We start from the raw sequence: 13,192 nt of genomic DNA on the forward strand, positions 1-13,192 counted from the left end.
AAAAAATAAAACAAAACAAAAACAAAAAACAAAAGAAGAAAGGGAAAAAAGAAAAGAAGGAAAAAATTAATTAAAAATTAAAAAATTCGAATAAGTAATTAAATATTATATAGAAATATCAATGTTAAAGTCGGTCGTCCCATGTAGATAACCAGCTTCCATGTCAGTAATTTTTGCATAAATTGACTGAATGGACTATATTGGTACCAATATGAAGATGTTTAGAATTAAATTGTTATAATTGAAAGATTTACAATTGAAATAATACAAATGCAATTGATTTAGGACTTCTTCGGTACTTTTCCCCTATTTCTAGACTGTTTGAAGTAATTTCTATAAGATTATCTTCCTATTCCATGTATTACAATTTCCATTTTCACGGATCTCTCTCTCTCTCTCTCTCTCTCTCTCTCTCTCTCTCTGCTTTTTTTTTTTTTTTTGTAACCATTTAATGTTTTTTTTTTCACAAGAGTTGATGGATATTTCGTCATTCTTATTGATGTATTACAAAGAGAATTGTACTTTTGAAGAAATTCGTAATATTTATTTCCCCAAGAAAGTATATAATCTCTCTATTTATTTTCATAATAAATGATATCCAAATATTCCTTCCTTTTATCATGAGAATTCGTTGCTAAAAGTTGATTGTTAGTATGTTTAATGCTTCAAGTTAATTAATTTTAATGAATATTTGCATTTGCTAATTATAACTTGATTGTATCATGATATTTTGTTGATATTTTCTATTTGTGCTATCATATTTAATACGTTTGATTTCCATGATGTAATATTGGCGGCCCTTACTTTAACGTCGTTATGAAAATTAATTGATACTCAATTAAAAGGGCGCCAGACATTTAGAAACTACCATAAAATGTCATTAAGGTATATGTTAAAGTGCGATGCAGACTATACTTATACTTGTTGCTACTGTAAAAATATATTTTAGAATGTTAATATTGGTTAGACACAAAAACAATAAGAAAATATAAACAAAATGACCAGAACGCCAATAGTCGGATTTTTTTTAGTGTTTTGACGTTCTTTATTGAATACACTAAATGTTGATCGATATTGTCTTGATGATTTTACAAAGACCATTGAAATTGCATTACTTTTCCTACAAAAAGGCTGAACACATACAGATTTAAGCTCATTTGTCCCACATAAAATATTTTCCAGGAAAATATTGTTCTCGTTTTCTGGCGTTTGCTTCATTTAGGAAATCAGTCAACAGAAAATATTGTCTTGCCAATTCTTTAATTCAGGAAAATGATTTTCTCTTTAAAAAATCAAAATTCATTTTCTCAAATATCAGTAAGTATCGACGCTTAAACTATATACTGTGCATTTAGGCACGGGAACTCCATGCTTGCTCCTAGGCCCTTGCCTTTTTATTTATTTTTTCTTCTTTTCTTTCCTTTTCTTTTAATTTTTTCCTCCATCGATCACCAAGCCTCAAGTAAGGCTTGAGCTCATTAGATCCTGGTGAGGGGGCGAGCATGATATCAAGCTCACTTTCAACCAAGCCTTGACCTCATTGTCATCCTCGATCCTTGAGCTATCTGCTAAATCGTTTACATCGGCTCCATCCTAGGTTGTGATTAGGTGAGCTCGAGCCTTGCCTGAGGCCGGCGACACTTGAGCTTTTTTAGATCGGGTGACCTCGAGCTTCGCCCTAAGCCAGTGAGGTCGACCCTCGCTGGTCCTCTCCTATGGTTGATTGTTGGCGCTTGCTAAGGCCCAGTGGCTAGGAGAGCAAGAAATAAAGAGAAAAAGAATGAAGAGAAGAAAAGAAAAGAATATGATAAAAATAATAAAATTATTAAAAAATTCGATTTTTTTTTTTAAATTGTCAATATCAGCATTGATCGTGCTAGTAGAATGGTGGCCTCTATATTAGCAATTTTAGTAATTTCCCTGCCCAAATAGTATATGTTCACTTAGGAAATCAAATCAAATTTGTCTTACTATTAACATAAAATATTTTCTAGTTCATTTTCAAGTTTCAACCAAACACCATAATAATTGTCATTTTCTAGGAAAATGATTTTTTTTTAAAAGCATTTTTCAGAGATGTTACATTATCTGCGAAGCAAATGGAGCCTTAATTCACTTATTCTTTGATTAACATGTAAATTGTTGTCTTCACCAGCATCTTTGTAAAAATGACATGTAATAATTACTAATCCTCTATTAATTTTTTGTGAAATTTTTTTGTTATATTATGTATCTATATATTATTAGGCTCTTTTATAATTAGAAGGAATCATGTTATATAACTTTCAATTATCCATTTGAGATATATTACCAAATATGCATAAAAATTAGAGATGCAGAATTTGATATCAAAATATGCATTTGCTTAGAGATTTATTACCAAAAACACACACACACATATAATATAATTGGAGGTGCAGAATCTGATATCATGATATCCATAAGGATTAAAGATTTGCTAAAATGATCCTAAAAAACACATTACTTGCATGAGCTTTACGCGCACATATAAATTAATAAACACGTGCTACGATGACAAGTAAAGCATTAAAAGTCGGTATCAGATGCTATTGATATCGATAAAATAACTAGATATCCCTTTTAAGTTCTCCATAATAAAATTTTCACCGCTTTTAAGCAGCAAATCAATATAAACTTCACACGTTTAAATCACAAAATGCTAATCACTGGGATTCGCCCCAATGGCCACCCTTCTAACATGGAAGGGGGGGTGAGGGGTTCAAATTCTCACATTCTCAGGGAGGGATGGGATGGTGATGCGTAAGTTTCAGGAGTGGGTTTCGACTCTCACGCCCTGCAAAAGGTATGACAAAAGTCTGATAGCGAGTGTAGAGTAGGAATAGAGTAGGACTAACCAAAACAAAAAATCACAAAATGGTGGAATTCATTATTTCTTATTATTTCCTCTATTGTCGTGTTGTTCTTATCTTGGGAGAGCCGACATCCTGCGAGACTGTCGCGCGATGACACTAGCTGTAGAAGGGCTCTGCTTCAATATGACTACGTACCCATCGCCGAAGCTATCCATGTCTTGAACAAACAGTTGCCAAAAGAGTGCACCGGCACCCGACCCTTGGTTGCTTGCACTTGTGTAGATTGCGTCGTACAGCCTCCCGAAATAGCTGTCCCTCTTTTCTACGCTGTAACCCGATGAATTCGACGACTTGCCGAATTCGCCGAGTATGATCGGCTTCTTTAGAATGGCGTTGGAGTCTTGAATGTGGACTTGAACCCACTTGTCTGCAAATGCAACTTGCTCCTCCTCACTTGCACTAGGCAACCTGTCAAGAAAAAGCTTTAATTAGCCAAGAAAGGTAAAAACAACATGACAGGTGCAAATTTGATCGCAGCGCCAGGATGTAGCGCGACTCGAGGGATTGGAGGGCATGCTCTGATTTCTACCATTGATCGGGGTACAAGTGTATCGTGGCGAAGTCCACCTGGGGGACTTGGTTGTTGGACATGAAATCAGTCCCGACAAGCACACTGCCAGGATTGTTCTGCTGCTTCCCCGGAACCGATTGCCCATAGAACCCTTCGAGTCCAACTTCCAGCATATGATTACTGTCGATTGACTTTAGGTATGCCGCCATTTCGCTCACCCAGTCCTGAACGAGCTAAATGAAATGATCAGTGACGGGACTAACAAATCATTACGAAGTGACATAACTCAATTCAAGTGGATTGTCTGCATGAATTTGATACTGTAAATAAAGCCGTGAATGTGATGTTCTATTCAACAAAACAGTTCCGAATTTTTTCGACATTGCGGTCACGTATGATTTGAAAATGACGTGACTAATATCACGAGGAAAAAAAAAAAGAGAAGGGGATGGTTACTAGCAATCGTTGAGTGCTAAAAATGATTGAAGCAGATCTTTTTGTTTTGCTTCTTTTGCATCACGTCAATAAGATATTCTAAAATTTCTCTCCTTTTAGGCAAAGAAATTGGTGACCTTACACTTCGAGTGGATAAGTTCGAGTAAAGAACAAAACGTGCCCAAACGGAAGAAAATCTCATTCCACACATGGCGATATCTATTCATTAGTCCTTTCCATGATTAAAGACTTCCCCATACGTCTATTCTTCTAATATCAGTAGGCTATATGAATTTACGGTTTATTTTTTACGACGAGAAAGCACGGACCTCATGTTAGTAGAGTTTCACTAAGATGAACTGTAGATGGTGATTCTATACGTTGCTTTGTTGGAGTAGTATTCGATGTAGAAGAGGTAAAAATGCCGCAAATTCATTATCGACATTAGCTATTTTTTATTGTATGATTAGCTCCGTCTATTATGTCTATAAATTTATGCATATTAAACAGAGAGATCGAGAGAGAGAGAGAGAGAGACCTGAAGAGATTTGCCAGAGGGATCAGACTTGCATTGAGGCTCGTTCATGAGTTCCCATGCAAAGATGGTAGGATCGTCCTTGTACGCCACTCCCGTTACAGTGTTCATTCTTGTCAGCACTGCCTGCAAATTCCATCACACCACCAGCGAGTCTTTCTCATTTTACTTCTATTAACCATAAAAAACGTCAACAGACAGAAATTCCTGATTAGTCCTAGGATGTCGTCCAAGGACTTCCTTCGCTAGGTGTCCAACATAAGCTTGGACATAAATCTAGGTTTTACCATAAAGGTTGCGTTTCGTTGGATAAAATTCAGTATAAAATAAAATATATCTTATCTTTGACACGTGCTCAAAACAAGATAAAGTCGGATATAAGAAGAATATAAACATGATAAAATTATATAATGAGATAAATTGGATAAAGATGAATAGGATTTTTAACGTTCTTAATAACAAAATTATTTTTCTCGATTAATGAACTTCTTAAATTAAAAAAATTAAAATTATATTTCAATATAAATAATATTTGAATTCTAATATAAGAAATTCAAAATAACAATTTGGTTATTTTAATTTAATCTTATTTATATTTATATATTCGAATTTAATTATATTTTATAATATAAATTCAATATAATATTTTTATTAAATATTTAGGTATGTTAGTACAGTTTACTATTTAATAGAATTTTATTTGAGAATGATGGAAGGGAAAGAAAGAAATAAAAAGAATATTAATTAAAAAAGAGAGAAAAATAAAATAACAAAGCAAATAAAAATAAAGTAGGCAAGAGGTTTTTAAGATATCTTCGTTTGTAAAGTTTTTGCTCATTTATAGTAATTTGTTGTTTATACCAATCAATGTATATGATATGAATCTATCCGATTTTATGATTGTAATCACCAAATAATAAATAGGATAGAACAAAATCCCTAGATTTCATGTCTTATTCTATCCAATCTTATTATGATTAGAAACCTAGACGAAATCGTATTAATCCTATTTTTGAATTAATTCCTACATTTACACCTCCATATTAGGAAATACCAAAGGGGGGAAAAAACACCCGGCTTCTCATAAGTATCAGCCAAAAAATGAGCCTTTTGTCAATCTCAGACACGGAATGTTAGAGATCACAGTGTCGCTGGAATAGTGAATACATGCAGAAGAACAAAAAGGAGAGACACAAAAACCTTGACATGATTCTTGTAATATCCCCTGGTGACTGAGTTAGTGAAGAACTCATCATCATTGTTCAAGGACTGTCCACTGTCCCGAGCCCACCGCACATACTGATTCTTTCCTCCAAACTCATTCCAGTTGTTCACTAAGCTCACTATCAGATACACTCCATTTCTCCGAGCTTCCGATACCACAAAGTCCAATCCCTAAACAAGAACATTAATCACACAAATCTCTGTGAGGTATGTAGTGTTTATTTTGGCGTATGCCGCAAGGGAAAATATGTACAGTTTCACCTTGAACATGTCCTCGTTGTAGACGCCTGGAGAGATCTGGAGGGCCCGGTTGACGCCGTCGCTGAAGGCCCAAGTCCTGGCCATGTTCATGCCGTTCTTGGCAGCCTCCTGGAACACGCTTGCAACCTTGTCCCGGGTGGACGGGTCCGACGCCATGTACATCATCCAGTACGCGTTGAACCCGTTCAAGTACAGCGGCTTCCCATTCGCCACGAAATGTATCCCGTTCGTCCCCACGAACCCACTTCTCCCGACCCCGTCAGCTGCCGCCTCACAGTTCTCCCGGATGAGGAGCGCCGCTAGAGCCAGGACTACAAACTTTAGGCACATTTGTTTCGTTTTTAAAATTCAGGAGATGATACTTTTGTGTATGTGGATTGAGTTTTTGGATTTGAAGAGAGAGGAAATGAACTTGTGAATGCGTGAACGTACTGGTGATGTTGTGGGGGGTTTATATAGCCATAGTCTTTCAAATCAGCGAATTAAAGGACTTGCCTTATACAGCTCTCTAATTCCAGCTGCGAGATTTGATTAGTCAGATTAGTACTGACAACTTGAAAAATCGAGAAAAATTATGAAAAAAAGTCTCAAACCTATTGCACTTTTCCCAATTAGTCATAAACCTTTCAAATGTGCTAAATGAGTCCCGAAACTTTTAAAAATCTACCAATATAGACTATCCAACCAATTTTGGCGAAAAATCATTGATGTGGACGTCTATTGTTCTACATGCCATGGCTATTGTTGATGTGGACAAATTTATTATTTTTCTAAATATTTTTATGATTTTTATATTTTTAAAAAAGAAAAGAAAAAAGAAATTAATAAAAAATTCGAAAAATTTAAACATTGATAAAATCTATCCATGTTTGTGTCGACCATGCCACATAGGCCAGTTGACATTCACATCAACGATTTTGGCCAATTGAACTACATTGACAAATTTAAAAAAATTTAGGATTTAATTGGCATAATTAAAAGATTTAGAACTAAATCAACATAAGCACAATAGGTTTAGGAATTTGTTGGTAATCTTTCCAGCAAACTGTGTCCCTATATTAATTTATTTATTTATCTAAGGGCAACAAATGATACAAATCAATCTCAAAATGTTCTCATATCGGCAAAAGATCTAATAATGCTCTTTGGAGTCTTGCAATATCTCAAACACGCGTTTAGTGGTTTTGTCTTATTAACTATTATTTGTTTCTGGGAACAAATAAACAACTTTTTTTTTCTATTTCTTGATTATGTTCCAAGGAACTAAAAAAAAAAGAAAAAGATTTTTGTTCCCGGAAACAAAAAATTTATCAAACGGATTTTTATTCCAAATCTATTCCTGAGAATAATATAATAAATCAATTACTTTTGAACAAGTTACAAAACACATCCTAATTCAATTTCTTAATGGTAATCTTACCATTCACCGTTTTCTCTTGAAGATATATTCTGACAAGCTAGAGAAATAAGCGCGTGCATGATAAAATTTATGTTTATCTATTTTTTTATTTTTTTCTCGGAACAGGTTAGAAATAGAAATCCATTTGTCAATGCAATTTCATTTTCAGACCAAAAAAAATAAAATGCAATTTCATTTTCTATTTCTGAAACAAATTTCTATTTTAGAAATAGATTTAGAGTATAAATTAGAAGCTAAAATTTTTAGTTTTTCTATTTTTTGAACAAAAGTGAGAAATGAAATTTCTTTTTATTGTTCACTCTTATCACTGTCCATTGCCCACTTGCTGCATGTGGGACGCCAAACGCTTGCCGTCGGATGTTGGCAATTGGACGCCCGTTGTTAGATGCCCACTACCGAACGCTGCCACTAGATGTCGGATGTGCCCCTATAAAAAGAAATTTTATTTTATTATTAAACAAATTTCTATTCCAAAAACAGAAATTTTGAGTTGTTGTCAAACGTATTTTCTTTTAGAAACCCATCCATGGTAGAAATTAAGAAATCAATTTTTGACTAGAAATTAACTTTCGTTCCAAAATTTTTGTCATGCGTGCCCTAGTAATCATACTAGTTAATGATGTATTTTTGACTTTGGAATCTGAAAATATTTAATGCATATGCTGTAGGGCAGTGACGAAAGTCTTCTAGCTTTAGCATCTGTCGGTGGTCGCCACCCCATTTGAACTAATTCTAGAACTCTATCGTGAGTGGATTGGAAAAGGACAGAAAAGAAATTTCATTCTTCTGTCAATGTGTTAGTTCACACTCTAGTTATGTCATCTAGAACGTGAGAACAGAGTTATTGTTGATCTCGTTAGGTGAATATGGTCGACTAGTGAACAGCTACACCATGAGAATTTCCATCAATTTCGACAAATGTATGTACGCGTGTATTTGCTTGAACTGTTGTATGGTATCATTATATGGGGTCGATAAACAAATTAGTTTTTGTTCGTGACTTTCATGTCATCAAGAGGCTGAAAACGCATGAACACAAGGTAGCCTTTGGCCTTGGCTTGTGAATCATTGTTTGTGGACGGTCCCTAGCCTAAATTGATAATTTGGATTGATCGTGCCTCAAAGGTCTTGTTCTGGTAAGGAACGGATGTGTGTGTATGGGCGAGGCGTTTGACGCAAAGTCGGATTCTCGAGTCATCAGTTGAAAACGGCCAACCAACCGAATTTTGGCTCATGTTTGGCTCATGATTTTAGCGCCGTGTTTAATGAAAAACGATAATATCGATGTGCAGATTTGAATGGTTTCCATCCTTTGAGATGTTTCATTGTTCAAGAAACCCCTCCCACTAGCACAAAACTAAACACTCATTAAAAGAATTTAAACGGTCTCTTTTGCCCCTCCATACCAAAAGATGCCAAACGTTTGGCAAGTTGTCATCTGGATCGACATACAATATTGTGATGAATGATCCTGTTCCTTTTCTCTTCTTCGAATATGCTTCAAGAAAAAGTAAGAGTCAAAATAAACAAGAGAAATGCAATCATAACTTGACACCCGTTCCTTTCCCATTCCCTTCTTCCTTGTTGATTCAACAATTCAAAAACAGCCGAAAAGGGGATGAAACTTGCATCCTAGGTCTTGCCACGTGGCTCCGATGGATTCGGACAACATACTGATGGAACGAATGCGATAAGCATGTTAGATATATTTATTTATTTATGATATTATGGATATTTTATTTAAATATTGAACCATACATTCATCTAATAACTTAAACTATTAGATGAGTTAGTAGTCGCCTCTTAAAAATTCATATTATATCATAATAGAAGGTCCTAAATTCAAATTTTTCCCATACCCGATTTAATATGTCAGACAAAACATGAGGGGGAGATATTAAATTTTAAAATATTAAAATCATACATTCATTTAACAACTTAACTTTTGGGTTGGACTTGAGAAGGAATCCAAGTTGCACAAGAGAACCGGAAGAAAAGGCAAGGAAACTGCTTCCAATTCAAGATGATCTTGTTCTTTTTCCATCAAAGACCCATTTATGTTGATTTTGAAGCCAATTGGGGTGGAAGTAAATGTTTTGGGGTGAAGGGTAATGTTTTTAGAGTTGTTGAAGAGTAGTTTAGTCTTCTTCATTGTTAGTGAACCCTAATGCTCACTATATAAATTGATGTGATGTCTAATTATAAAATTAACAATTTTCTTCTCTTTTGTTTACATGCTATCAAAGCCACAAAAATACACTTTTTACCCTAGTTGCCAACGGTCATCGTTACATCACTAGAGAAACCACTATTGTCGAACGGTGACATCCATGACGCTTTAGTCACTGTCGCCAAGGCTCGGCGACTAGATCTGTCGTTGTCCGAACCATAGCTGTGGTCACCTATCTTTGCAATCAGATTTGGCATCTCATATGAGGTTTGCTCATCCTTCCTGCTTCGAGGAGCATCTAGTGTGTTGGACTTTCGGAGCAATTTTAAGCAATAGGACATGAAGTTCTTCTAGGTGATGTGCACATAATTACCCATCTGTCAAAATATTCTCTTTTAGATGATGTGGCTGAGGATTGCAAGTGTAATGAATGCAATCGTTTGAGAGTGTGATTGATTGGTTTTCATATGATGATTAGTGGATTCACTTCTCAACAAAAAGTGACGTGGGTTTGAATCCCCTCACCTCCCCCTTCCATGTTTGGGTGGCCACTGGGGCGCATCCCAGTGGTTATCGCTTGAGAGTTTGATTGGTTGGTTTTGTTATTGATTTAGAATTTTGTGTTGGATGGTTTAGTGTCGCTTTGGATATCTAAACAATTTAATGCCTTAAGGGATGATTTTATGTTTAGCACCGATTTGAGTTCTCTATTTATTGTTGTTTTATGGCTAGAAACTCTAAACCTGGTGTGAGCATGGGTATCAGTCTTACTAATTTGAAGTTGAATTTTGTCAAGCTAGATGGGACCTCAATGGCGGTGGAGACAAATCTATTAGTCATGAAAGAGTTGAGTTATCTGACTTCACCTCCACCTTGGGATAAAAGTAAAACGAAGGCGGACAATTGGCGCTTTGGCAATGCTGCCATTTGGATGTTGTCGTGGAATACCATGGATTCTAACATGGATTCCAAGATTAGTCCTTAGTTTATGTGGGGTACATTAGCCAAAGCCATTTGGGACAAGTGTGCTCTTGTATTTTCAAGAATAGATAACATGACCTGTGTTTGTGATGTTTGGGATGAGCTATTTGATCTTTGTGTATGTGTCTCTACTAACATTTTTTATAACTACCATATAAAAGATAGTAGAAAACCTATTTATCTATATGACTTATTATATGAGCTCAAGCCTTTGGGCTTGTCATTCATTGGACTTCCTTCACATAGAAGTAAATCCAACTAACAGAAAATTGCTTTGATACTAGTATTAGTTGATTTTGGGCCTCTCTTACCTCAAAAACTAGCTCAAATGGTGAGATATTCTCTCATTCTTATAAATTGACCACTAGTTTTTTCCACAATTGATGTGGAATAATCTCAACACTTTACCCATTTTTATATTTATATACACGTGCTACAATGACAAGTAAAGCACCAAACACCGATGTCAAATATGATAGGTATTCAATAAAATAACTTTATATTCCTCCTGAATTCCCCATACCACAATTTTCATTGCTTTTAAGCAGAAATCATTATACATTTTACACATTTAAATCACAAAATGGTGGAATTCATTTATTCTTATTTCCCCTGTCTTTGTCGCGTTCTCATCATATGAGAGCTGCCATCCGGCGAGGCTGATGAGCGATAACGCTGGCTGTGGAAGGGCTCTGCTCTAATATGACTTCGTACCCATCGCTAAAGCCATCCATGCCTTGGGCAAGCACCTGCCAAAAGAGGCCACCGGCACACGACCCTCGGTTGCTTGCACTCGGGTAGATCGCGTCGCACAGGCTCCCGAAGCAGCTGTCCCTCTTTTCTATGCTGCAACCCGATGAATTCGATGACTTGCCGAATTCGCACATTATGTTCGGCTTATTGAGGATGGTGTTGGAGTCTTGAATGTGGACTTCAACCCACTTGTCCGCAAATACAGCTTGGTCCCTCTCACTTGCACTAGCCAACCTGTCAAGAAAAAGCTTTAATTAGCCAAGAAAGGTAAACAAAACATAACAGGTGCAAATTTGATCGGAACGCCAGGATGTAGGCGCGACTCGAGGGATCGGAGGGTATCTTCTGATTTTTACCGTTGTTCAGGGTACAGGTGTATTGTGGCGAAGTCGACCTGGGGGACTTGGTTGTCGGAAATGAAATCAGTCCCAACAAGCACACCACCAGGATTGATCTCCTGCTTCCCCGGAACCGATTGCCCATATAACCCTTCGAGTCCAACTTCCAGCATATGATTACTATCGATCGACATCAGGTACGCCGCCATTTCGCTGACCCAGTCCTGAATGAGCCTAATGAACTAATCAATGGCGGGACTAACAAAACATTATGAAGTGACATTGCTTAATTCAATTTGATTGTCTGCATGAATTTGATACTGTAAATAGAACACGAGCAGATAATCACTTGCTTTGATATATAGCCTATGGTTCCTGTCGCTAATAAAGCTATTCAGGAAAACTGTTCCAAATTTGTTCGACATTGCAGTCATGTGTGATTTGAAAATATGGACCAATATCACGAGGACCAAAAAAAAAAAAGTGCATTGTCACTAGCAATCGCTGATTGTTAATAATAACCGAGGCACATCTTTTTGTTTTTCTTCTTCTGCATTACATCAATAAGATATTCCAAAATCTCTCTCCTTGTAGGCAAAGAAATCGGTGACCATACACTTCGAGTTGATGAAACGTGCCCAATCAGAAGAAAAATCTCATTGCACACATGGTGATATCTACTCATTAGTCCTTTCCTCGATTGAAGCCTTCCTCATACATCTATTCTTGTCTTCTAATATCATTAAGCGGTGTCAAATTACAGTTTTAGTTCGCCAGGAGGAGGAGCTCCACCAGAGCCAGGACAACAAACTTTAGGCACATCTGTTTCGTTTTTATAATTTAGGAGATGATACTTTCGTGCATGTGGATTGAGTTTTTGGAATTGATGAGAGAGGAAATGAACTTGTGAACGTGCGGACGTACTGGTGATGTTGTAGGGGGTTTATACAGCCTGTCTTTCAAATCAGCGAATTAAGCTTGCCCAGCTGTCTATTTCCAGCTGCAAAAATTAATAGGACAGATAATTTAGGAGATGAACTTTCATAGCATAACAATCTTTGGGCTATTATGTGAGGATAACATTTTGTTGTAAATCACAGATTCTTAAAGGAGTTGTCTTAAATTTATTAACTTTCCTCTTTTAAATATTTCTATACCCATGTAAAATATACTTGTCATAATTAAGAATTTCATATATCTATTTCCAAGACATCTTGAAAATCATTTATGCTATCCGTATGGTAGAGAGTAGCTCTCCATCAAGAGTCTTTGTGCTATTATATATAATATATTAGATATTCTTGATAAAATATTGGCAACCATGTACTTTAACGTCTCTATGAGAATTAATTGATACTCAATCAAAAAGGACGTGAGATAATGTTAAGAAATTGCAATAAAACGTCAATAAGATATATTTTAAAATACGATGCAGACTATATTTATACTGGTTGTTGCTGTAAATATATATTTTAGAATATTAATATTGGTTAAACACAGGACAATGAGAAAATATAAACAAAATCACTAGAACGCCGATAGTTGAAAAAAATCTTAGTGTTTTGACAGACTATTAAATACATTAAGGGTTGATCGACATTGTCTTGATCATTTTACGAAGGTCAGGAAATTGCATTACTTTTCCTTAAAAAAGTCTGAACATACACGTT

At 35.9% G+C, this 13,192-nt stretch overlaps 2 protein-coding genes across 2 annotated transcripts; both read right to left on the reverse strand.

The window, feature by feature from the left end:
- Positions 1–105: 105 nt before the first annotated feature.
- On the reverse strand, positions 106–6,067 carry LOC104427075 (mannan endo-1,4-beta-mannosidase 4). Its single transcript, XM_010040217.2, has 6 exons — positions 5,861–6,067; positions 5,576–5,770; positions 4,379–4,501; positions 3,424–3,629; positions 2,960–3,302; positions 106–195 (listed from the first exon to the last, which is right to left on the reverse strand). Exons 1-6 carry the CDS (start codon positions 6,023–6,025, stop codon positions 106–108), a joined length of 1,122 nt encoding a protein of 373 aa, XP_010038519.2. The 5' UTR covers positions 6,026–6,067.
- A 4,996-nt stretch (positions 6,068–11,063) lies between these two features.
- LOC104427076 (putative mannan endo-1,4-beta-mannosidase 9) lies at positions 11,064–11,731 on the reverse strand. The gene is made up of 2 exons (XM_039307066.1): positions 11,541–11,731; positions 11,064–11,418 (listed from the first exon to the last, which is right to left on the reverse strand). The coding sequence occupies exons 1-2, from the start codon at positions 11,729–11,731 to the stop codon at positions 11,064–11,066; spliced, it is 546 nt and encodes a 181-aa protein (XP_039163000.1).
- Positions 11,732–13,192: the final 1,461 nt, after the last annotated feature.

The sequence above is a fragment of the Eucalyptus grandis genome, chromosome 2 (genome assembly GCF_016545825.1).
Source record: "Eucalyptus grandis isolate ANBG69807.140 chromosome 2, ASM1654582v1, whole genome shotgun sequence".
NCBI classification, from domain to species: Eukaryota; Viridiplantae; Streptophyta; class Magnoliopsida; order Myrtales; family Myrtaceae; genus Eucalyptus; species Eucalyptus grandis.